This window comes from Struthio camelus, chromosome 4, assembly GCF_040807025.1.
Source record: "Struthio camelus isolate bStrCam1 chromosome 4, bStrCam1.hap1, whole genome shotgun sequence".
Classification (NCBI taxonomy): Eukaryota; Metazoa; Chordata; class Aves; order Struthioniformes; family Struthionidae; genus Struthio; species Struthio camelus.
In genome coordinates this window covers 55,360,808-55,388,452 of record NC_090945.1, presented here as the reverse complement: position 1 = coordinate 55,388,452, position 27,645 = coordinate 55,360,808, and the positions used below count along the sequence as shown (strand labels likewise).

The 27,645-nt window shown below is 36.2% G+C and overlaps 1 protein-coding gene across 5 annotated transcripts in view; it reads right to left on the bottom strand.

The window, feature by feature from the left end:
* Window positions 1-27,645, bottom strand: part of SGCZ (sarcoglycan zeta) — a 494,736-nt gene that overhangs the window by 81,763 nt on the left and 385,328 nt on the right. For all 5 annotated transcript variants that reach the window (XM_068942793.1, XM_068942795.1, XM_068942794.1 and 2 more), the window contains one exon: window positions 4,189-4,276. In XM_068942793.1, coding sequence (XP_068798894.1) covers window positions 4,189-4,276 — 88 coding nt within the window. The remainder of the gene's footprint in view (window positions 1-4,188; window positions 4,277-27,645) is intronic.

Below are 27,645 nucleotides of genomic sequence, written 5' to 3'. Positions count from 1 at the left end.
ATGTCCTGTTTTCTAGCTCAGTCCGTACAGATCCCAACAGAAAGCACTGCTGTACCGGTGACTTTCTCTCCTTATTTTTCAGTATTAGTATAAATACGTTTTACTCTGACAACAGATGCGGCCTGGCTATTGTAAGACCCAAAGCCATGACTTGACTTTACACTACTTAAACATGCAACTACTGCATCACTCAGTACTATTAGCTACCTTTTCTTTTTAAGTATATTTTCCTTTCAGTCCTTCTAGATTAGGATGTGCTCCAAGATGTCTTATTACCCTCCTCCACAGAACCGTTTTGTCTTCCACAGGGACTCACAGAATTGGACATCTGATTTATCAAGAGTTTCATTATGTAGCTGTTTCAGCTCCCTGCGTGGCCATAGCCTTCATTTGTTCCTCTTTCCCTCTGCTTCTTTACATTAACCTATCTTCCATTTACAGTTTTAATTTGATGCTCCTCAGGCTGTCTTAGTCTTGCCTGGCACAATTCCAAATAACACAGAAAGAAAGTTTTAATTTTCCTATAATTTGACACGACCAACAATTTGAGCCTTAAAGGCAAAAAAGCAGACTACTTACTGCCTTGTAATGCCAGTGACATCTGTCAGAAGTCACGCGAAATACAGACAAAATGCCACTGACAATACATGTATAGGAGTGCAACATCATTCCCCTGAATGTGGGGATATTCTCTCTTTTCAGAATGCTCCCGCCAAACATCATTTCTAGATTATTAAATAGATCACTTTTCATCCCAAGGCATAATGCTTTACCTTTTTTTCCCATAATTTGAAGATATTTCTACTCACTGCTTCCTCCACTGTTTATTTTCATCCCTCTCAGACTGCAAACACACACTGCTGATTCAGTATGCAGCACCAGTGAGGGGACAAAGAGCAGTTCTGAAGAAAGCAAAGACTTCCCAGAGCAGATTTACCACTAACAGGAAAAAAAATGTTAGCAAATCTGCTATAGGAAAGTCCCCTCCCCTTCTCTCAGCAAACATTTCCATGTTTCACCTAGACCAAAATCAAAATTTGTCTGGATATGCTCTATCTTACACAATAAAAATTTTTGGAAAGGAGGGCACGAATAATATTTTGAATTTTAGGTCGCCTCTTAGTTTCTTCAATTCTTATAATAGAATGCTCAGACTTCTACTGATTGTAGTGGTAGTCATGAGTCCTTATACTAAATAAAAAGCATTAAATAATAAATAGGAAATATTTTAAGTTTTATGGAACATTGTATAAAGAATTTATATATAATAAAGAGGAAGTAGATTTTTATTCAAATATAAGTAAGAATAAAGGCCATACAGCCTTCATGAAAAAGAACAGGAAAATAATAAATAAAAATAACGTAAATACAATACTGCAATTTAGCAGCTTCACTCTCTCCAGACACTCTACACCAGCTGCCAACCAGCTGAAAAGCTTACAGGTGTTCACACTAATAACTGTAACGTAAGAATATATGTTTTCTTTAGGCTTCTACTTTTTATGATGTTAAACTCTAGTGTGATGTCTTTAAGTAGGTCAGTCTAGATACACACACATACAATTTCAGTGTTGGATTCACGGAGTGAGAATGGTGTCAGCAACCAGAATATCATATCTATTTCAGGCAACGTGAATGTTTGCCATAGGCAACTCACCTTTTTAGCAATTATCAGCTGAAGTGGAAGGTTTTAATAATATAGCCACTAGATGAAACAAACTGTGTCCACAAACACAGTGGCAAGTACAATATGGCTAGAGCAGGTGTTAGCTTAATTTTCCTCATCTGCATCTGCTAGCAATTCTGGTTACCTTTGCGCACTCATTTGATGTGGTCATTTAGGAAAATCAGTGCAGATGGTGCATCACTCTGCACGTGTATGCCAAAGATTTTTACAACTTGAATCAACAATCTCCAGTCAGTATGACAACTCAGTGTAGATCACAACTAGAATTTAATGTCAAACTATCTCTGAGCATATCCTTAGCACATGGGGAAAGGGAGTGCATAAAACCAGTTAGCAGCGATATGAGCTTATATGGTAACTAAGACCAGATAGAGTTTTCTAGGGGACAAAAAATGCTCGCTTCTGAACTTAGAACACTCATTGGGCAAATAAACAAACACTACTCTTCCAGTCATCTGAAAAGGCCAGTTCCTCCTGGCTCAGATAGCAAGCATTCATAGAAGTCTTACTTCTTATTAGATAGTGCAGCACACCCCAACAAACGGGCTTCAGGAACAGTCATTTCACTTGTGAAATAATTCAAACAAAGCTGGTATCTCCATTATTAAAAGAAAAACGGTGTCTGAGAATGTGCAGTTTAGCACCACAATGTTTCTCCTTTCACAGCACTGGATAATTCATTAGACAATCTCCCAGTTATCAATTCCATACAGAAAGGTTAAGGAAAAGTTTACTCGCATATGAGTGGTTTGTGTAAAGAAGAGAAGAACAGAGAGCTTAAAACAGGAAAAGTCAGTAAGAGGAAAACTAAATGTTAAAATCCTTCTTCAAAGACAGATTTCAAATCCCATAAAAACCTACTTATTCAAAAACAGAGTGGAAGGCCGAAGATTTGATTTTGTCAAACCTCAGAAACCTTCTTCCAACTTTCAGGACTCCTGCCCCGCAAAGAGTTAGTAGAAAGAGATGCATTACCACAAAGGTTTTGTTTTTGGTAGATCATCATTTTCCTAGCCCTTCTCAAATCTATATAAATCCTCAGTTAGTTCTATTAGACTCTCTGAAAGAAAATGAAAATTGATGTTTAATTACAGTTAAAGACTAATTGTGAGTTTATATTGTATAATTAAGTATGACATTCACTTAGACAATTTTTTTTTCCAATTGAATGTAAAATATGCTGAATCTCAATGTGGAATACACCTTAAGTTTCCTAAGAGCGGGCAGGAAAGGTCTTTTTTTCAAAAATCCCTTTTTAATATCCATTTTTTTCCAGTAAGCAAGATTGCCAATGCTTTTTTTTTTTTTTTTAAATCCAAAAGGTTTACTACATGACAGAATTATTTGATGGTGATAGTGACAAAGCTTAGAAACTAGTATTTTATTTTATGAAAAACATAATCTGGCAAGATTGTAATTGTACTAATACTCTGTTGCCACTACTTAAAAGAATCAGTTGTTTTCTGCTCAACACTTTAATGGGAAAATGGAAGGGATTTTTCAAGATAACAAAATAGAAAAATTCAAGAAATAAAGTGAAAAAATAAAAAGGCCTGGAGACTAAAGGGTGTCTCCTCAAACATATATATGTATGTACACACACACACACACACACATTAGTATATTACCCATATCCATTTGTATCTTTTTCAGTGCACCTAGCCAATATGTATTACTTTCTAATAGATCTAAAACATTATGTTGCACTTAATTTTTCAGTCAGTATTCTTAAAAAGCAATGAATATCCTCAGTCCTGTTCTAGACATCAAAATACAAAAAATACTACTTCATTAGTAGTACATATTTACTAACACAGTAAGTACAAGACATGATAACGTGGTGAACTTAAAAGCAGGTAACAAATACATGAAAAACTGAATCAAGATAAAGAATCTATAATGAACCGGTAAGTAGAGGATTTGTTATTTTTATTTTGTTTGGAACTTTGATTTGCTATATTTTATACTTTGCAAAATATCAGACACAACTTTAATAAACAACAGACAGTATTATCACATTCCTTTTAAATTTTGCAGCAATTGGGAAAGCATTTCAAATTTTGTTTTGGTTTGTTTCTTTACATTCTGTTACTCTGACTGAATTTCAATATGTGCTGCTACAAATGCATTGTAAGAGCAATGGGGTCAATCCAATTCCCACTGAAGTAATGGAAGACTAATGGAACTAGTAAGAAAATGACAGTTATTTTCCCTCTGAAATTGCTTTTGAGACATGATTGTTGAGATTTTCTTTTTTAGTTTGCTTTGTTACAGCTCTCTCAAAAATAATCATTTTTCACTAAAATATATTTTAACTATTATTGGGACATTTCTACTTTCTCTTGTCTTCAGCTAATGCTGAATCAGGCTTTTATGACCCATTTGGGTAAGTATGATGATGAAAATTTTTCACTCTCTTCAACAATATTTTCTTTTCAATATTAATTAATCTATTCATAAAGTTGAATTGATATATGTAATAATCAATAAAGAACACTCACCTACTGTCAGTTGTCCAGTTAATTGCCCCATGTGATTTCTTGCATTCACTGTTACATTTCTGTCAGACTGTAAGACCAGTGGGCTATCCTGGGAAACATGTATAAGACAATAAATGAGAGAAAAAAATTCAGGTAGAATTAAATTAGAACTTAAAACATACACTGCATGCTGATAGGGGAGTCGTGTCCAATGTGACAGCCTCCTTTTTTACTTCCATGAAGTATTTTACAAATCAAATTTTTGTACAAAAGATTAATTAAAATACTATTTTAACGTAAATCCTTACTGCATAGAAGCCCCTGCTTTCAGAAATCAGAACTGAACTTAATTTATATAAATTATTCTTTATTTTCTAAGGCTGACATAAAAATCACAAATTTAAAAAACACTAACACAAACCTGTTTCATTAGCTTTTCTTTTTATATATTGATAATGCACACTTTTATAACTACCTAATCAGCTCTATACTACATTACTCTATTAATCTATACAACCTACACTGATTGGATTGCATTTATTCAAACTTTAAAAACACCACCTTGCATGTCTTTGAAGATAACAAATACCACTATTCTTAAAAAGCAAAGAAAAGAGAGCCCTGGAAGGTAAGCAGCATATCACGTAGAGAGCACTGAACTAGCTTTAAAATAGCTAATAAAGGTACTATTAGCGATCGAGCCAATATAATATGAAGACAAGTACGGTAGGGATATTGAGTATGCCCTTAACAATTCGGTGTGGGTTTGCAGCATGACTGCACTGCTAGTTTATGGATATATGTGTAGCCATACCCTGTGTTCAGAGCCAGTTTGAGGAATCTCAGAAATGGTAACAAAATTGAATTTTGCTTCCTGAAGAGCCAGATCTACTCCTTCAGGGAAAGGAGTGGAGCATGGGAAAAGAAAAGAGCTTCAACAGAGAGGCAAGGCCAGCCTGAAAAACCTGGCCTTACTGATCATGCTCTCCTTGGAGGGGGGGGGTGTGTGAAGGGAGGGAAAATGAGGATGATGGTGCTGCTGCAGAGAGGCTCTTCCCTCCCGAGAATCAACTGCAGCCACAAACCCTCTTCTTCCCCTGAATTTAGCATGAGACCATGGGTGCATTATTGCTTCTGGCAATCTGCTGCCCGGCAGAGGCCCCTTACCTATGCCTATGGCCTGAATCTTGTGTGACAGAACTTTACAGAGATGGGTTGCTTTTACCTCATTTTTTACAGCAACTCTATTTTCTACTTTCTTAGGACATCTAAAATTTTCCAGTTTTTTATCTATTCCTGTTTGCTCAGACATATTGCTATACTGAAGCTTTTCCAGTCCAAATTTGCAACAGTTGTGTTTCAACTCAAGCATATATATTCCAGGATAGGGAAGGGGGGGAGGGGGTGTAACTTCTGCCAAACCCTACCACAGCTGCAGAACAAGCTATTAGTCAATGGATGCAAGAAAAGCTTATCCAATGCCATTAAGTCACATTAAAGAAACAGCTGGGTAAGTCCTTGAGCTAGGAATGACTAGAGGCTGGGAAAAAGTTCTGAGAATTACTAAACACCCATTCTGTTCTTATAGTCTTCCCTGGGAAGCTGCTATTGGACTGAGCCTATTAGGTTAAATGAATCCACTAACCTATGTCTTTTCTCACTCAGCACATCAGATATTCCTGTTCTTGAAGCTTTACTTAAACAAGAAAGGAGTTAAGGAGCCATATAAAAATATTTATTTTTAACTGAGTGATGCATTAGGTTTGGGCTTTAATCTGTTATACTGGGTCCTTTCTTTTGAGTCTGGGTTTTCCTCTGCAAGAAACACTCTCCTTCATTGTTTTCATAGTGCTCATTAACCTTAAATTACTCAGTCCCCTGGATAGTCTGAAATTACTTAGAGCTAATTTCTAAGATTTCAGGTGTGCTTTTTCTCTTGCTGGACTGCGCCATCACCTCTCTCTCGCTAATGTCCTGCTAATTAGCTCTGCCTCATGGTATCTGGCAGGTGAAAGTTGCTGCTTGCCTTGTCCGTCTTTCCAGTTAAAGAGCTATAATTATCAGTGAGACACTGTGCTGACAGTGACTGGTTTGAGCTAGGCACGTGATGCTATCCAGGGAGGTTCTGGCCACAAAAGCAGCTGCTACAGACCTTTTTCTCAACACTTGATTTGATTTAAATCTTCTTTATGGTCCTTTGAAGATCATTAGTTCAGGCAACTGCTGCTCTAGCAAAAGGAGGTCATCATAGCTAAAGTATCAGAATACATCCTTAAGGAGCCCTTCCCACTTTCGCTTAGTCAGTATTTGAAGAGTCTTCTCAGCTAGAATAATCTCTCCCTTAGCAAGGGAGGATACTGTCTTACCTACTTTTGCCTTCTTAGCTAGGGGCTTGGTAACTTAGACTTCCAAACAGTGTTCATAGTCTGATCTGAGGGTTTCACCTTAGGAATATGCTTAACTAGGTGCTCACGCTATAATCAGCCCCTCAGGTTCTTGGCTGCAGGCTCTGAATGAAGACCTTGAATATCAAATTCTCAAGCATGGGATAATGAAAGATTAGGTGAACCAAGGCTTCTTTCTTCTCCTTTCCTTGTCTTATTTAAAAGATGAAAAGAGGGATGAAGGAGTTAAGAACTTAAATCTCTATTCCTTAGTTTCTGGATGTCAAATATATAGCTACAAGCTAAAATTCCGGCCCAAATAAAAACAGTGGCAAAACTCCCATCAATTTAAGCAGTCCAGCATTTTATCTACAGTATTTGTTTTTACCTTTATTTTCCACAGAAAGTGCCTAAAGACAGAGATTCAAGATATTCAGAAGTTATCTACTCAGAGGAAATAGCAACTCAGAGAAGATGTAGCTGAAATAAGTGGAATTAGAGTAAGATGAGTAAAGTGAGAAGAGTGTCAGCCATATGAATTCATATTAAATCTATAGCATAAAAATGATGGATAATTTTCTCTCTGGATCACTAGATTTGCTGTTCTGATTTGAACTTCAGCTTGCAATTTAATGGATGAGCTAATCCACAAAATACTTTGCTTTCAGATACCAGTACAGAGTTAGAGGTATATAATCATCACGCTTTTTACCTGGATACTGGAAATTTTTAAAAATGTTTTGATGAATGTATAAACATTAAGAATAGAAAAAATGGATAATTAAACTCTCCAAATACTGTGGGCAAGGAAGATTTGTTTTTGAGTCAGACAAGCCTAGGAATATGCTTCGTTACTTTCTTGATATAAATTTCTAGCCTGATACAAAAGGTATAAGAACTAGAATGGTACATTAGTAAATGATTACATATACTTATTTCATGACAAAAAGCTTTAGATTATTCTTGACAGAAAGCGTGCTTGAAAAGAGGGATAAAATTGTTACTTCTATTGCTGATACTACATAGCTTTATATTGTATAATAATATAATTAATTAATATTGATAATTAATATATATTAATATATCAGATCTTATCATGCAGAGGTGAACACAGAGAATATTTTCTCTTACATGCAATAAAGCAATGTATTGGTACGTACTTGCTTCCATGTGCTGCTTTAGGTTTGTGTTATGAATATCAGAAATAGACTTTCGCTCCATATTCAGAATATATATGTTTATCTTAAAAGTTATCCTAAACAACTCCTTATTTACATGTTGGGAAAGGAACATCTTTGAAGAAGTTCTCCATCACCTAATACTATTTCTTGACACTAAGTTAATTAGAAAGTGTGAGAAAAAGAAATCAAAAGGCAGGTGGGTCTCTCTTCTCCGTCGCAACCATCTGTTCCTGACAAAGGCCAAGTCATAGCTACAGCCCCAGTCACCCGAGTTTAAAACCAGTTCTTTGCTACCTGAACTCGCAGTATGGGGCAACTGAGCAGGGAGGGAAAGGTGCAACTAACTTTCTTTTATTAACTGCAAGCATGTATTATGAATTAAGTATAGCTGTTAGTGTGCTGTCCAAATTTGCTCTGAGATTACCTGTGTTTGTGAGGTATTTACAGGGATAGTTTTTTGTATGCTGCAAAGCCAGTGAAAATCTTTTAAGTGGAACAAGTCATACTGTCCACATGATGATTTTGTAGGTATTCTTTATGCACATCTAGGGCAGCCAGTTTCTGCAGTGGGACACTAGTTTCCGTCAGGTATACTACCCATTTACAGGACAGTGAAAAGCTTGCTTTGCAAACAAGGTAACCAACAAGAAGAACAAAGAATTTCAGATAACGAGATTATGTCAGTTTTTATTTGCCCTGGAAGTGATCTTTATCAAGATCATTATCTGGACTCAATTATCTTAGCAGGGAAAACACTTTCAGCTATGTAAATAAAATCCTGAGTCTTACATCCTGGAAGGGTTATGCATTTTTAAGCAAAACTTTTTTTAAAATAAAACGTGAGATAAAAGATTTTATTTCAGGAATGCAGCATTCTGTGGTTTTCCCAGTACTTAATGAATCACATGTATCACAATGCAAACTTTTCACCTCAACTATCCTTTCTCCTGCCTTAAAGAAGCACAGTTCAGTACAAAATTTATCTTTGATGCATGACGTATTGACTTTGCTGCTCCCTAACAGATATGAGGACTTCAAGAACTTGCTGATGGTTAGGATATCATATGAGAAGTCTTACGCTATAAACCTGAGATGTTACAACTTGAAGATTTTCAGTAATGCATTAAAGACAAACTAGCTGAACATGATGCTGCTGTAGCCACTTGTTATCTAGAACAGTTTTGCGGTTGGGATTCATACAGGTAAGAAAAATAAATAAATGTAGGAATATATAAGGATATTTTTGAAAAATTTTCTTGAATCTGAATCCAGTTATAAATGCAATGGATGATTAGTGAAAAATAATATTTTCCTTTTTTTTAAACCATGCAATATGGATCACTGTGCAATACTGATAAATATAAACTGTTATTCTTACAGTCAGACTAGCAGGTTATTATAATTACGTGAAAGGTCAATAGATAAACTGCCTTAAAAGTGTCCTTTTACTAACAAATATTATGTATGAGCAATAATAGTAAAACAGTTATTTGTTACAGATGGTTCAGTTATTCTTAACATATTTGGGACAAACTTCATGCTTTTTTTATATCATTCAAATAGACAATCTTAGCTAATTAAATCAGTTTTGAAGAGTATTTCCCAAATCAACCCTTCTAAGTAGAAACAATTTAAACACATCAATTTAATTCCAGTTTGTTTAAAATAACATTAGTTTACTGTAGGTCAGATGATATACTGCAATAATGATCTATAAACTAACCAGGATTCTAGATCTATTAACTCTATCTGTTGGCAATTTGTGAGAAGACATTAGGTTGCACACTGCTCTGCACACTGCAGTTAATAAGATATATCAGCATGTTTCCTTGCAGGGCTCTTTCAACATGCCTGCCTTGATGAAGTGGCTAGCCTTTCCTAACTAGTGATTCAGTGCTCCCTAAGTCAGCCCACAGAGTGACTGCATTGCAAGAGTTTTACAAAGACTAGGAACGTGAGCCCCAGGGCTGCCCAGCATTGCATTTCCTCTTCTGCTCAGGCTGTAGGTGCCAGTGAATGAGCTGTGCGTCTGGCCAGTGAGCCAGATAGATGCATCAGGAACCCACAAATGAATTGACAACACCATAGTGAGGAAACGGCAACTGAAAGAAGGACAAAGTAGTCAGTCCGCTGGTCAGCCTGGCAGCCCAGGGGAGTCAAAGAGCAACTGGTTGGTTTTGCAATAACTGCGTTGATGATTGCAGATCAGGCAGACTGGGGATAACAAGTGCGAAGACTGCCTTGGAGGATTTCAGTGCAAATTTCGGAAGAAAATGGAAGGCACTATGCTGGTCACGAAGGGTAGGAAGCAGACCAAAGCTCGAGTTCCTTCACTGTTTACCTGTTGCCCAGAATCCAGAAGAAGAATGTGAGCATGTTTCTTCTTACCTCTCTTCCTTGCAAAAAGCGAGGTAATAATGGAGGTGGAAGAAAAAGCTCCAGGGACTGAGAAAACACACATACAAGGCTGGAAGCCTCAGAGCCAAACTTTCTATCATTAACTTTATTATTAACAATAAAAAAACATGAAGGAACCTGAGTAAGGAAAGACCTGATAAGACCAGACCTACAAATGCCAACAGTTGCGAGCTCTTGACTTCTTAAAAGTTTAGAGCTGGCATGAAATGTACTTGAAGGGAAGGCAGTCTAGCTGAAAGCTTGGAAGTGGATGGGAGTATCAAAGTCAGGTCCCTAAAACAGGGGTAACTTAAGTAGGCAGAAGTTAGTAAGGCACTCTCCAAGTTATTCCTAGTTGAGAAGAAGCACAACCCAATTAAATCACATACTTCACATATTTGCTGTATCCTTGCTTTCCCAAAACAATAATGTTTCACCTTAGACTTTAGTTCTTTACTTTGATCCTGCCTGATTGTCCTTCTAACTTCAGAGTCACAATTTAATTCATAATAATTACCTATAGTATTTTTTGGACTTCTGCCCTAAGGAAACATTCTGGATATCTTAAAAATTTGATTAAATGTTATTGAAAATCATTTTAAATGCTAATTTTGCAGATTCAGGAAGTTTGAAAAAGTATCCAAGTCAACCATGAAGTCAATTTATTTTGTTCTTCTATGCCAAGACTTATTAATATTTAATTATCATCAAATGTAAGCAGAAAAAAACAGTTAATTTTTAAATTTTTTTTTTATAATACACTGGTAAAATGAGTAGTACATTTCATTTTACATCAAAACCCATTCAGTAAGGGTACCTTTATGAATGTAGAGCCATATTTGCAGTGAGATACTAATTCTATCTAGGTTTCCAAATCAAGGAGGAACAAAGACCTCACTTAATTTACTCACTACAGAATTTAAAAGCAGTGGAAAAGGGGGTAAATAAAGCATAGTTATGGATACTAACAAGGTTCAAGAAACACATTTTATATTCTAGATATTTCTTGTTTATCAAAGGATGTTACCTTAGTTCCTAGTCTCTGCTCTGTCAGCCTTCTGATTTCCAAAAAGCAGCTCTAACCTCAAAAGTGGTTTGCCTGTGGTCAGCCTTGAGACTCAGTTCTTTGCATTGAACATATGCAAGATGAGCAACTTTCCATGACAATACTAAGCTAAATGTAATCAAAATCTTACAGAATCTTAACATCTAGTGAAGGAGAAAGCTTCCCCGAAGTCACTTCTTTCTTAAACATGCCCTAGGGATCACCTCCTTCAGTTTTCCCCCTTCTTTGTTATTTCCTTTCCTAAAGCCAAACAGCCATAGGTTTCCACTCCATTTGGTTTCAAATCTCCAGCTTCTCTTTTGGTATTTTAAAGTCCTTTAAATTCTAACAAAGTCTGGAAAACTGCAATGCTGTGACAATCTTGTTAGTCTGCTTCCCTGACCAATATTATTACTTGTTCTCACCACAAAATAAAAGTGCCTGTGGGGTCTCTGACCTGTTACTGGTCACAGATATCATTCAGCTTCATGACTCAGCAAACCTGAACCCAAACTTGCTTATACCCACCAAGGTAATATCGATGGAGCCAATGGGAATCATATGCAGCACTCTAGAGAGCCACAGGCACTAGTAAAGCTGTGCAGTGATTATTGCTATAACCTCCAGACAGAAATAACCTCCTTGTTTTACTTCCTCATATAATGCACCATGAAATTTTTATTATGCCAGAATTCAGTCATGCATAGAATAACTTAGTGATAAAGCAGAAGCAGACTATTTAAATAACAGATAAAAGATGTGACTTTTCTGGAATTGATTTAAACATCAAGCAAAACTTCAAATGGACTTTAAATTTAAACATCCCAACTAAAATAAAACAAGACTGCAATGAACTTACAGAAAACTTGCTATGCGCCCAAAGCTCACTCCTCAGTCATTAAGCTCGTGATACAGAGCAAGTAAAATTGTATATTACTGAGCTGCAAGCCCCCAACAAAATTTTAATTATGACATATGTAGGAAACCAGTGCAAGTCTTAAAATCTGAAGACAAAACATTAAGGATGCAATCATTGTACTTCATTACTTTCAGATCTTAGTTTTTTGCTCTGTATGGGTCACGTATTGAATGGATTTTAGACATTAAAGTTAAGTGCCCACCAGTAACCTAATAGTCCAGCATGATATTTTATATACTGGAAAGCAGTCTTTCAGCTGCTCTTTGTGTGCAGGTGTAAGTCATGATATACTGTTACAGAAAAACAAGAGATTTATCATGCGTTTCTGGTGCCTTTTTAACTTAAAGCGCTAAAATTTTAGAGATAGCAGCAATTAACTCCAGGAAAAGATTAAAAATATTACAGGAAAATTACACACAGTGCCCAAAGAAGAAGAGCAGAGCTGGTCCAATGACAGTAACCAGGGTCAGCCAACAGTCCCAGTGATCACCAGACAAGTCCATAGAGACAAGGCAATTCTAAGGTCAGGGAAGTCAAGACAGTGGGTCAGGATCAATGAAGTACATGGTCAGCCCAAGGAATACCTACAATGTAGCTCAAGTGAGGACAAATAGCAAGGGCCAGAGCTTAAATGTAGCTCAAGTGAGGACAAATAGCAAGGGCCAGAGCTTAAATGCAGTTTCTGAGGCAAAGGAGGGAGAGCCCTAAAAGGCTGCTCACAGCTTGTTCCATATCAGTCTGATCCGAGGTTACGCAGCTGCACCATCAGGGCTGGCCTCGATCACAGGCAGCGAAACCTTTAGGAGTGGGGGCAGAAAAGGCTCCAGAGCCTGGTAGCGCACTCAGGCCCGGACAACGCTACTCCTTCAACAATGTCTGAATGAGAGCTAGTGACCAGAGAACATGGGCACTGGATTAGAGATGGAGACCTATATTTTTTCTTTTCTTCCACCTACCAGCCAGATCCACATGGAGGCAGGCAAGAGGGAAAGAGGACCATAACCTTGATTTGCTGAGCTGCACAAATAGTACAGCCCCCACAAGAGAAGCCAGAAGCAGCATGAACTGTTGAGCAGCTTATAAAGAGTTTGAGAGCGAGCAGTGATTTCTAAGTTAGTGCAGTTTAATTGGACGTACTGCTTTCTATTACGTCCTACGTATTGCCGACCAAACTTCTGGAAAGGAGGGACTTGCCATTCTGGAAGCAGGTCTGTCTGTGTGTGAATGCGTGAAGAAGATTGCTGTAACAATCACTCCATATGAGAGTTTAAGGTTGTCAGAGGACTATTTCATCATACTGGTTGTACATGGGACTTACCTGGCCTACATTCAGTCCTGCTTTTAATAGAAAGAGTTGGTTTATCGACCTGTAACTTTTTCACGATGAACATTATATGACAGCTCTGTTTCATGCTTCCAATGGAACTTCCAACCTCAGGAAGGACATTGGTGTATAAGTGATAAACAACAGAACTTTCCAATAGTCTGATCTATATTTGCAGAGGTGAATTTCAAGGAGTTGAATCCTAGTACATACAACTTTGATCTAATGAGAAAAAAATTAACTTGTAGGTAGAAAAAGAAATGGGTGTTCACGTATGTCTGCACGGAAATCCAAAGCATTTACAGATATTTTATGTAGATCTCCTCAAGGCTGAGTTTTACAGCATGTAGGGAGGCAGCTATCAGTGGCCATGTTGTAAGTTCCAGAAGAGCTCCATTAAGGAGATCAATCCTGTGATCTGTCCATCACCAGTTTTCATTTCACTATGATTTCTATGACAACACTTTTCAATATCTAAAGCTGAAGAAGGATAAATACATTCTAAAGGCAGTTTAAGGTGCAGAACAGAATTTCAGAGAGAATTACACAAATTGGAGCAGAGATCTTGAATGAATGGTGTAGCTAAGACAAAAGAGCAAAGAAAGACTTGCTATTAATTAGAAATTATTTAAAAGTCTATGTAATGCATATCAAAATTAACACAGTACATGAAACTATCAGACACAAGAGTGAAGCAAGACTAGACATTAATTTAAAAGCGTTTAGTTGGAAGGTTTACTTTAGGTGTATATTAAACTTAGTATACTATAGAACATTAAGGCTGCAGTAACCTACATGATTAAATGATGCTACTAATATTACCAGCAGTGTTAATAGTATGTTTCAGAAATGGTTATGCGTATTCTTTGTTTGCTGTACTTAACTATATTAGTTTCTACACTGCTGAGATTTCAATAGATTAAATTAAATAAATTAAAATAAATCCATATTTCTATTTAATCAAGCAAAGAACAATACATTCAGTCTATTAATTCAGAATTAAATAAATACGAAAATTAATAAAATCCTACTCTTAGTATTGTAATTAAATCAATATATCTTTGCAGCTGATTCTAAATTACAATGAAAAATATTTACCAGTTTGTCAGATACTCAATTTTTATTTTGTTAAGCTGCTTAACAAGAAAACCAAAAGAAATCTAACAGCTGATCTGCCTTCTCAGAGCAAACTACATCAAGCCTCCTTCCCAGACTAAGCCTTTCCTCCTGCCTTCTCTTAGGAACAGACTTCCATAGAATATCTGATAGGGGGAATAGTTTAATGACTCTTGTTTAACAAAGATCACTGATGGGAATGTCAAATCTCCTGATTTTAAGGACAAAATATACTCTAAGGAGGGTGTGATAGGGATTATATTAAATGAAAAAAAAAATTGAAGTAGTCCTAAGAAACTTTCAGAGCTTATTATTTATTCACCTGCAAAAATAAAAATAATAAAGCAAATGAGAATAGAAATACCTACCTACGTGACCCCAGAACTAAAATAAATATTTTCTAGCACTGGTTTCAACCATATAAGACTAGATTTTCAGCTTCTCCAAGCCCAAATAACAGGAATGATAGCAATGTTATTATTTGTCTTCTTTCAGGATGCAGTTTGGCCTTTTCTTTCCCTTCTCAGCAAAGAAAAAGCTTATATAGGTCCTACCTCTAGCTCTCATCCCATCACTCAAATGATCTGGCTTACCAAAAAAAAAAAAAAAAAAGACTGCAACTAAAAAACCCAGAGTTTACCACAGTTTAAATTTTTTACCCAGATCATTTCATTGCTTTTTAGAATACAGCTCGACTAAAAGCATTGAACTGGTACAATTAAGAGAGACGTCCTGAAGCACAGGATAGGATTGACCAACTACTCGTAGCAGAGCTCTTAAACTATACTTGAGAATAGAGAAATATTTTTCTGGCAAAGCATCTAATGTGACACTGGAAGTCTTCCAATATTTATCTACTTCTCTCCCAAAGACTTATGGTAAAGTGGAAGATCAGAACTTGTGTTTGTTCAGAATCTGACAGTGCATTTGTTTATCATGTTCATTACAGTTTTAAAACTATCTATTTAAAGTAGTACAGACCAACAAGAACCAATGTAAAGGATTTCAGTTTCCCTTCAGATAGCAATGTACATTAATTTAAACCAGTGGTAATTCTGCTGGTTTATATCAAGTAGCACTTATACTGAGGCCCTTATAGCCCCTACAGAACACAATTTTTATAAAAAAGAACTTTAAGTAGTGAACTGAAAACACTTTGGGACTGTCTAAACAGCAGCAGAATCTTTATAAGGCAAAACTGTCCTGTCAGTCAAACTCGGTCCCGTTGGACCCTAATATGTAACTGGTTGGGCTGTAATTCCTCTCCTGAATAGCACATTTCTTTTGCTTTTAGTTTATCCATTTTGCCAAGGGGGATTGTGCAGATGGACAGCACCCTGGGTATACACGAGATCTCCAGGCAATAAAGTGGAATGTCCCTTGAACTTAGGTTTTGTAACCGATTCTACCGTTAAATCTCCTTTCTTGCAAAAAAATGGTACATTTTTTAATCAAGTGTCTCCTTTGTTTGCCAGTCACTGTAAAGCCTCCTGTAAAGAGATCCTAACAAACTGACGCATATATAGTGTTTCAAGTTTTTCTTTCACTCATCTTTGCTGTTGTTATTGTATTAATGTTATAGCAAAAAAAAAATCAACTGTATTATTTCAAGAAAAAAAGAAAATGTTCTCTGCTTAAATGTCCACACAAAAATAAACTTCAGCTGATTACCTAGAATTCTTACTGAATTATATTATATAATCCTATCTGAATTGTTCAATTTTCATCCTTCAAAAATGCTATATGTAAATGCTATATATAAATGAATATATTTTAGACCCAGAGTGGTTACGTATCAGTGACTGATGAAAGATATCTTTCCATATATATGATACGACAGATATATACACTTCTACCAGGAGACCTCTGAATGAAAATCTGTATCATATTCATGCATATATCTTGAAAATTATGTTGATATTTCCAATAGTCTGACAAATCTACATCGTATACTCTGATACGGTCTTGAACCTCCTGAAAAATTTATATTTTCTTCAGGCCTCTTATTCACTAACTTTAGTAATTGTGCTAACAATTATAAAGTGCGATGCTTTCATCCATCTATAATCAAAAATGAAAGATGCAGAGCCACTCATCAGATGCGGGAAAAAAGCACACCAGAATTAGAGTTTTGCTTTCTCTGGCTAATATTAGCTAGTGGTTCTTCTTTCAACCAATAGAATTACAAAAGCCATGGTCAGTTGTACTTCCTACAGAAAATGAGCTCTAATTGTATTTGTTTCCTGTACAGCCATCAAATAGTCCTACCTCAGCCAAAGTTTTTGAACGTTACTCATGTACCAGTTTCTGTTTTCAGGGGGTCTTTCCTAAGGTCGGCACTTCTTGAGTGCCAAATATCCTGAAGGAAAAAGGAGAACTTCCAGTTTGCAACAATTCTGCCATAACTCAGCATTCTGGTAGCTTATTGTAAGAAAAATTAGGTAGAACAAATTTTTTTTTTAATTATGCAAAAGACAAAGAAAACTTAACTATAACCTACATTATCATTCAAATTTTCATGTTTCATAGATTACACAAAATGAATTCTGATAGTGGAAGCATAACAACACTAGTCAAAGTATACATAGAGGGAAATGGAGATTTTCAAAACCTACATTATGGCAGCTGTGTCACATGAAACAGAGCTCCATGCTGTTTTCATTTTGACATAGAATTAGGAAGGAGACATCCAATTTTATCATCTTTGTCTATTTTTCTGTTTTATTTGTATATGCTGTATCTATAAAAGACAATGTAAATATCATTTCAAAAACAGGAAGGCTGTATTTTCAAAACAACATCCTGTACACAAAAGGTTGCCAAAACAGAAAGTTCCCAGCAGTCGTCATAAAAAGAAATGACACACTCTCCCAAATAAATCTCTCTCCAGTTGTTTTGATGTGATGCTCCTTTTAAGCAATACCCCAGCTAATTCCTCAGCAAACAGTGAGAGAACAGGATTCTGCTTTTAATCTTGCCATCTCTCAGCATCCCTTTGGGAGCACAGACCCTGCTGTTACATGCACGCTAAGGCAGGTGATGTCCATGGCAGGCCACATGGTCCTGGCCCCCTTTCGAAGAAAAAGCTAGGGTGAGCACGGAGGGACCGAGGCAAAACATCTCCCTTTTGTTACAGGGTGAAGTCAAGAAACAGACCTGAGTCCCTCAGTATACTCCTCTTGTTCAGCTTTTTCTCCTGAAAAAGCTGGGCTGCAAGCAGGGTCTCGCTGCCCATTTCAAGGGTAAGTTTCCAAATTTGTTCCAGAATCCCATGGAAAGTTTTTCACAGTTTAAAAGGAAGTGTATGATTTATATAGGTGGCACCTCTTGCATAGGGGTTCTAAGCAGTTGTTTGATTAAAAAGAAAAAAAAGAAGAAAAAAGTAGGCATACAATAACTATTAACTAAATCACAGTTCCTAATGGTAACAGCCTTAAGTCACCCTTTTCTACGAGTCCAATTATGTACAACTAGAAAATGTTTCTGATGACTGTCTTTCTTAAACTCCCACTGCAAATCGCCTCTCTCTTGAGCAGCTAAAAAGGAGGAAATAGGTCAAATGCTCTGCCTTTTTTTGACTCCTTAATCCCTCTGACAGGTTACTGGACAATCAGTTCCCACCTGGTGGGTAGAGATCTTGGCCAAGAAACTTCACTGTCAAGGTAAAGTCCTTCATAGTCATAGAGGTCCACTTCTCCTTAACAGAAAATGATGCATTGTTTAGGGTGATTTATCTAATTAATTCATTATCTAAATCAATGCTCTCTACTGCTAGCTCAGTAGCAATATTTCTTAGGAAATGTTATCTCGAAGCAAGGCTGGAGAAGTAAAAGGCAGATTTACATTCAAGATGAAGTTGCCTGCTGGAGAGACACATAACAGAGTATCCCATTTCAAATGCTATCCAAAACACAAACAAACATTTCCCTGCTTCTTACTTTTTTTTTATTATAGAAAATTGAAGGTTTTTGCTTGCCCATGCCTTATACGTATTTCAGATATCACCTTCAACTTTTTTTTGCTTGCTGAAGAGCTACACTCAAAAGGATTCACTTCCAGTATAGCCAGGACCTAACACGGTTTTTATTAGATATAGATGGAAGAGGCTTAATCTGGGATGATTTAAAACCAGATTCCCACAGGAGAAGAGGACAGAAAGCTAACCCATGAAGGCAGTTCACTTGGGTTAGTACAACTGCTTTGCATCAACTATTTCAGCCTTGTTTTGTCTTTGTAGGAAGATGCTGTAAATGCCATGGTCTCCTTTTGTGGTTGAAACATCTCTGCCTTTTATTGTCTCATATCTTCTTTTCCCTAATGCACTGTATAAAATATCTACAGGTACTCTTTTATGAATAGAGACATTTATTTGGATTCATTCAGTTCTACCATACTAGCAGTGATTCACGCTATCTGGAGGCACTCCCAAAGCTATAACTCAGCAGCACTGAATGAATTAGAGGTAAGCTTTCTTCAAGTGTTGTAGCAAAGTGATAAACAGGATGGAAATTTCACACAGACTAAAAGTGAAGTCCTGCACCATTTTTCAGTACTGAGAAAATATAAATAAACAGTTTAGTTTAGGAAATGGATGACTAGTTTAATGTATTTTTAAATTTCTTAAGATCACAGATTGTTTGAATGAGAAGTCCAGTCACCAGGTGATAGACTTGTAATAATCTAAAATGTTTTCTTAAATCTTCCATTCAGCTCCATGACTTTTGTTGCCTGAAAATCCTAAATTACCTTAAATTTCTTCATTCCCTAATTCAAAAAGAGGCAATGTTATTCTCAGTTCATTAGTGGGGTTAAAAAACAGAGTTTGTTTCAGAATAAATATTAAAAATCATCAAGGAACATGGGTGTGGCATTAGGATCTTACCTGTGAAACAGTGATTTGGAGGCAGAAACCTGGCTTCAGACCCAACTTAAATAGCAAAACAGTTAAGCCTACAGTAGTTAAACCTGCTGATCAGTAACAGCCCCAGGAAAAGGAAAGATTATCTACAGTGAATTGAGAATCACTGACACTTTGGTGAATTAATGAATGACCATATTTTAGATCATTTGGAATTTTCTGGAAACGATAAGGAAAGAACATATATTTGTGTTTAAAATCACAGCTTTTGAGCAAAAGGACAGTATGGATAAGTCCATAGACACAGATAAATGAACTTAAAGGAAATATGGACAAATCCTGGCATTTCTGGTGACTTCTCCCATAGTCTTTTTGCCAGATCTGTGTTGCTTTTAAGACTCATGCCAGTGAGGACAAATAAATGTATCCATCTATCCAGGCAGGGATTTAGGCTCTTACGGTTCCCACAGGCTGCACACTGCACCGTACCCATTTGGACCAGGTTGTATTCCTCGACCTCTCTGACACAAGCTCTTTTTCTATTACACATAAAACATAAGTCAAGCATAACAAAGTCTGCCTTACTCCTGGAGTGATGAAAATTGTTTACAATTGTTTATAATTCACTAAGTGTCAGGGCTCTGCAGAAACAGTTCTGAATTATTAAAATCATTTTCACTGCTGAGAGTGAGATAATAATGAATTATATTTCAGACTTGTGTCCCTGAGCTGCCTTTGCTTCAGCTGTTCTGCATGCCAACTTCTATACGGTTTTCTAAAGGTTAAGAAAAAATATGGACATATTTGGCATACTGACAATTCATATTTGTTCTAATTGCTACAATTTAGTGGGAAATTACTTTGGCCAATAAATCACTTTCAAGCATTCTTTCTCAAGACAAAGCCAGGCTTCATCACAAGGCCAGCTGTCAGGGACTGTTTGTTCTTCAAAGATACAAACTTCGGATGTATAAAAGCCTAAAAACCACTATCAGTGTAAGAGTCTTTAAGAAGAGTAAAACTAGCTGATCCATTATCTATCTAACAAAGAAAACACAAAAAATAATATTGAATGTATTGATTCCTACGGTTTATATTACTTTTAGCTTTCAAGAACTTGTTTCAATCTATAACTATTATAAATGAAACAACACATATTTCACATCTTTAATACATAGGATTGTCTAATTTGGGACTTTGATATTTTTACATCACGAAATATCAGAAATATCAGAATATACGGGAATATGATTTCTTTTATCAAATAAAAATGGAATTCATTTTCTCTGTGACTGATCTATCTAGAAATTTAAGTGTAGAATTGTCTCCTGATCCTCCTGATTCACTTTTATAAAAAATAAGAAAATAACTAAAATAAACAGTTACTTTCTGTTGCACTAAAGAACACTTTAAATCTACATTGGTTGTGCTTTCCTTTAATCTATTAATAACTAATTTTTTTGAGTCACCATTGCCACATGCTAAGGCCACTTCAGAGGCCCTTAATATTCATGCATCCTGTACATACCATAATTTTTTGATTCTCTCTAAATTATGCGATAAATATATCAACTGCAATGTTATGAATTTCTTATTTTCAGTCTACACACTTTCTTTTCTCTACAGGGTATGAGCCTCTTCCAGAGGGATTAAAAAATAATCTGAAAAATATCACTGCCTTAAAATCTCAGTCCTTGAAAAATCTCATTTATTTAATCTCATTCAATTAGGGCAGTTTCTCTTTCAGAGAAACTTCTGGGTATTCTTGGACTTTTGTTTCGTGCTCAAATCTATGAAGTACCTCTAGCTAAAGGTAGTTTTTTTGTGTGCTTCTGGCTTATCATTTGTAAACTCTCCTCTTAGACTGAGACCTTCCAAAAAAATCTTACATTTTATGGTATCGCTGCTGAATTGAGTTTGTTCTACAGGGCCCTGCAGCTGAAACCATTCCTAAGGTACAATAACAGATTGCAGCCTCTCTACCCTTTATCCTCAAGGAACATACTACATTAATTTTTAATTGCTTTACTCTCATCTGCTGGGTGCAATACATGGTTCTGTTGTCAAACTATGAAGTTCTACATAATCCGGAGACCAAAATTAAATCCAAGAAAACATTGCATTGACTCATACACTTGTAGGCCAAAATTTATTAAGGAAGGAAAGTAATTTCACTCAGCAGCCTCAAAAATGTCTGAGTCCATTGAAATTTATGAAACGAATGTCTCATCTCCTTGACAAGAATTTGCTTGAGGGATGAAAAGGTTGAATTGCTATATATATGAACTGCTGATTTTCAGATCAGAACTATTCATTCATCTGGCTTCCAGTATAACACAGGTCACAGATCCTTAACCCAGTAACTTCCATTTTGGTTTCTCTCCTCTAACTATTAGGCAAACCATCCTTCTCTCTCCACTAATCAAAATTAAATATCTTTATTAAATATTATTATATAATATTATATATTAATAGAGGCCCAAATCTCTGATGGAGCTTATTTCAAATATGTTAAAAAATACATGCAGAGTTGAAACCTGAAAGAATTGTTTATGAAAGCAGCCTTAGTTAAATTAGTAGCACACAGTCACATTCTTGTACATTTTCAAGTATTTGTAAATTATAAACTCTGAGAAGAGGCCAGCAGCTGAGAAAATTTATGGCTGTTAAGTTGAATATCTCTAACTATAACATTAAGAGCTTCATCATAAAATTTTCAAAAGAGAAAAACATTCTCTTGCATTTAACAAGATTGTCATATTCAGAGCAACTGTATAATGATATCTCTGGATCAATTTTACAGTTAAATTCATTCTTGATGCAACTTCAAGTTTCAACACATTAACTATAAAGTTCAAACTACATCAGCAGAAACAATCATTCCTCTAAAGCTGTATCTCAGCAGGAGATAGCATATAATTGGGGAAAATTATGGTGAAATGTTGAGTCAAGAAGCCCAAGTCTCCTCCTCCTCCCCGCCCCCCCCCAAAAAAAAAAAAAAAAGGGAAAGGAAGAACGTGATCAGCTTTGTGCAATATTCATCTCTCTGACAGACACCACATATGCACATCACTTCCAAAGTCTTTAGGAAAGGAACACATTTCAGGAAATATGGAAGGATTGAAAGCATCAAAGCAATGCAGAGAAGAAAAAAATCTACATCATTCACTCACATTTCAGAATATGCATACTAATGAGAACTTTAATAGCAGTTGCAGCAGCTGATATTGCCTCAGTTTAGGGTATACTGTACATATTAACATTTAAAGAACTATGAAGCACTAAGAACTAAGTATTACCATTATTATTATTTGATGAGGACAGGACATAGACTGAATTTTACTGCCGAGGTAGTTGCCCTCCCCATTATTCCAGTCTCATGCATTGCATAAAGACCTTCAATCTGTTAAATGACTCCATTTTTTATCTCAGATTTGCCAGCCTCTACAAGGACAGCGTCTGGTTGTTTTCCAAACAAGTTTGAATATCCTTACAGAAAAACACATGGACAGATGGTCCTCTTTCCTGCTGATGTTACACTAGAAATATGCTTGGAGAGAAATTCTGTCACATCTCTTGAGTCATACTTTTGCCTTATTTATTCAAAACATTAGCTAATAGGGTAAAGTTCATTAATCCATTTTATATTAGTGTTCAATTTAAACTTGCCTGACGGATAAAAAATGTTCTAAATTTATCTTCATCTTTCTCCTGGGAAAACAAAACATGCAACAATCTACCAGAGGAAAAGATTTAAAGAAACAGTATTTTTTCATAAACATTTCTTAGTTTATTTTCTTTTATTTAGTTCACTTAGTATAAATACCCACCCGTACACTTAGATGGTTTTAAGAGACTACACTCTCAGCACAGTTTCAGCGACGCAAAGTTCATGATTAGGTTTGCAAATGACAGCTGCTCCTTTAATATAAATAGAATAGTTCATTTCTAATATAAATAGTTAGTTTCAAATAAAAATAAATAGTTCATTTATTTCATATATATCTGATGTACATTGTATGCAAGGATTTTTAGGGAGCATATAGCTTAGTAGGTGAAATGCAACTGTGCTTGAAGGGGTCCAGAAGAGGGATCCAAGAAATGTGGCTGATTTTCAGGGATCACCTCCTCAAAGCTCACAAATGGTCCAACCTGATGAACAGGAAGTCAAGTAAAGGCAGCAGGAGGACTGCATGGATGAACAAATTGTTCCTGACAAAACTCACTAAAAAGAAGCATACAAGAAATGGAAGCAGGAACAAGTGACCTGAGCAGAATATAGAGACACTATCTGAGCATGCAGGGACGGGCTTCAAAAAGCCAAAGCCCATCTGGAGTTGAATCTGTGGAAGGTCAGGAAAGGTAACAAGAAGGGCTCCTACAGATATATCAGCAGCAAAACGGAAGACTAGGGAAAATGTTATAGATTTACCTTCATCTTTCCTCTGGAAAAACAAAACATGCAACAATTTACCAAAGGAAAAAATTTAGAGGATCACTAACTCCTCCATGTGCAATAGTCTTCTGGTTAGGACTACTGCACTAACAGAAACTGAGGGAGAAGCCACTTGTTCTAAAGGATCCAAGTTTGATTTCTACAGGAACGGTAAAGGCCACAAAATATAATTCTGTTCTCAGACTGGTACCAAACATACTAAAATAATCATACAATTCTTGACAATCCTTGTTCAAATTCGTCTAAGGACTTAAGGGTGAGTTGTAAAAAAGCACTGAGGCGTCTTAATGAATTTCAGTTTGAAATCAAAGCTATCTCATAAAAATCTATTTAACCCACCTTGCTACCTCAGATATCTCAGTATTCTGTTTTCTTAAACAAAAAAATTGCTTAGACCTTGCAAGTTTTGGTACTGTCTATATGCAGAAGTGTTGTTATCTTGGTTGAGCTGAACATTTAGGCACTTTTCTGCTGAGAAAAACAATTCTGGATGTGTTAACTAATTGTGGTGGTTCCTAATATTAACTCACAAACACAGCATTGAGAGTAAATGTGTTGATTCTATCAGTACTGCTACCCAGTTTTGCATAGTTTAATAGCCAGAGCATATGCTCAAGAAATAGGAGATATGGTTTTATTCTCTGCTTAGCCCGAGGGAATTCAAGTCTCTATCTCTAACCAGGCTATGAGCTATAAAGCAGGAAGATAATGACAGTCCTGTGCCACTTGAAAAATAAAACAAAATAAAACTTTATTGTGGGAGGACAGGAACTGTGATTCCATAACCCAATGATCAGAGTGATTTCTACATTCCAATGTGCCCTGTGCTCAGGCCACCAGCTCAAAACATCTCTGGTAAGTACAACATCATCTCATAAAGATGTTATGACTGATTCTTCCAAAAAAAACGCCAAACTCCTCTCCTTGCAAACCCAGCTCTGCTATGCAGTATTGATTGCTTTCAACTTCCACTAGAGACAAGTTTTTTTTCTCCGTGCTCAATATTAGCTTTCTAACCTAATCTGAAAAAAACTGAAATAGGATTTTAAAAGGTTCATTAATTTATGATTTATCTTAAGTAACCAGAATGAATCAATGTGTGTATACATTTTTCATGAATCAGTTCTTTACAGCTGTTTGATATGTGGCCAACAGTAAGTTTCCAAAGCCTAATATTCAGAAGACTCATTTTTTTGCTGATTAAGCCTAACCATCCTAATATTTCATCTACCATCCTAATATTTCATTTGGATATTATGTGTTCATTCAAACTTATATTTAGAATTACTAACAGTAATATTAATTGGTATTCTCTATTAACAGCAATACTAATTCTGATTACACAATAGCAAAGACTGAGTCAAGTTTCTCTGAAAGTCACAGCCACGTGCTATTATCAATCACATGCTTTGTCTTCATAGTAGCTGTATGATTTAAAGTCTGTCACTATGGGACAAACTTCAGTAGGGTAGTATCACTTCAAGTTCTACTTTCTGGAAAAAATAGCAGTTCAGATTATAAAATAAAGCCATGAACATTAAGAGTATTTGGATTTCTGCTTCAAAGAAACAGGATGAAAAATGAAAGAAGACCAAATGTTTTAATGCAAACTAACAAACCCCAAAATCTCAAATTTAGTTTTTGTAATATTGAAAACAGTGGACCACACTACTGGCAAGTGGATTCATTCAACTGAAACATGGGCAGCCCTAAGAACGCACAAGTGCGTGCTCACCTATTCCAATACCTCTGCAACACAGAATTGTAAACACATTTGTTCTGTTCCAGATGTTCTATTTATTATTTAGATAATTATTATTAATTAATTCAATTCCAGATTTCCATTATTTTGGAGAAATTACGACTCCAATTGCCAGTTGTACTCTACTAACCTTCTCTTGGAGAAAACCCGAGAAGCATGACTTGGCTAAAGTGTGGTCAACTACGACTTTTTATTCTTGCTGCACTGCAAAATCAGAACCACCATGGTGGATGCTCTAAGAAAGCAACCAGCAGTCACCTTCATGGCCCTGGACTCCATAGACTGTCTCCTTCAGTAAAAGTACTGCAGTTCTAAATATGTGCTGGCACTGATGCATAAGAAAAATTAAATGTGCTTATGCTGCAAGTATCCAATAATCTTCCTTTCAGATACCACAGTGATCAGCATAGGAGATATAAATTTCCTCTTCTCTTTATTTTCTTTAATCAAACAAGTGGCTATAAGCCAGGGGCATATCCCAGATGTGTTGGCTCCTGAACCAAAACCTTATTCTTCTTTCTTAGCATCCATTCAAAAAGAATTAATGTCCCATTGAGGGCATTTGCAGTTTTGCTCTATTGCTTGGGATCTGATCCAATGGATGTGTGCAGTGACCTGGAGGAACAGTGTTTTGTAAATTCTGTCATTGTGATGCCTGTTCAGTCTTTATCTTTTCTGCCAAGACAAGCTCAAGTAACAACTTTGACAGTGTTTAAAATATGGATTTGGAATAATAGAGAATTGAATCCAATCCTTTAAGGGCTGGGCTTCTCAGAAAAATTACCTCAGAGGACTTCCCTGAAGATTTTTGTTATGTGCAGTCACATGAAATGTGAATATAGAACAAAGCAGATCTCTTGAAAGCTGCTTAAGTGATGAATGATCAGGGAGTACAACAGGGTACAACAGCATGCCTCACAGAGGAGTTTCCCCAAAAGAGGTCAGTTTAGTAGACTTCTAAGTCTATAACCTGGAAGCTCAGAAGAGAATGAAAACAGAAAAAAAAGAAAGGAGAGTTGAAGTGAAGACGACCACTAAGGGTGTTATACCATTATCGCTCCCTGGGTCTAATTTCAAGGTTCAAATGATTAACCCTCATAGCTGTCTTCTATTTTTATAAAGGAATTACTTTTATTTAAAAGTTACAACCTTTGTCTATGTAATCATTTCTTCTGAGTTACAGGACCTAGAAAAGCATATTTCGATTCTCAATAGATTGCTGTTTAAATCAGTGTATGCTTTCCAAACTATGATGACTGAGTGTGAAGTTCCACAGGTTTCTGAGAATCACCGTTTACAGTATGTTTTACCTGGCTAGTTTTTATAGTTATGGTCAATGTATACGATAGGCAACAGTATCATCTCTACTGTTCTTGGTCATTACAGAGTATTGGCTGTTCTTGAAAAAAAAGCCAGATAACAGAACTGTAACCAAAATTGTAGAAAACTGCTCAGGTACACTTCCACTTCAGGGGGAGGGAGGGTGCACACTCATCCCAATAAGCTTAGAAGCTTACCAGTGTTTGCTAAATATAGGCAGTCTTCACTGTGAGCTCAAAACATCAACTCATCAAACCAATGCTGACTAGATAATTCTCTAAAATCCCTGGAGGAAGGGAAGCACTCCCATTAGCAGATGTTCTTCTGTGAAGGATGTAAATACACGGTATGCAAATCGCCTGTGGGTCGATTAAATACTTTGGTGGGATTGGCAGACAGCTGGGAAACAATGGGTAGCTTCACAAAATCTTTACTACAGTTTTTTAACCCTCTTTTGAAAATATTCAAGAAATGTAAGAGAAGACAAGAGGGAGCACTCTAAAGATGTTTGGCATTGTAAAAAACTGTCCATGACTACAGGAAAAGGAACAAGAGACTGCTTGAATGAAGATTACACAAGCAGCATTCTTACTAGTTGTCTCTCTAAAGAGAGACAATATCTGAAGCATAAATTATACAACGTCTTTTAAAATTAACATGAACTGTATGTAAGTATAGACTTTGATTCCAAAACTACCACCAACAGAAGTGGGATC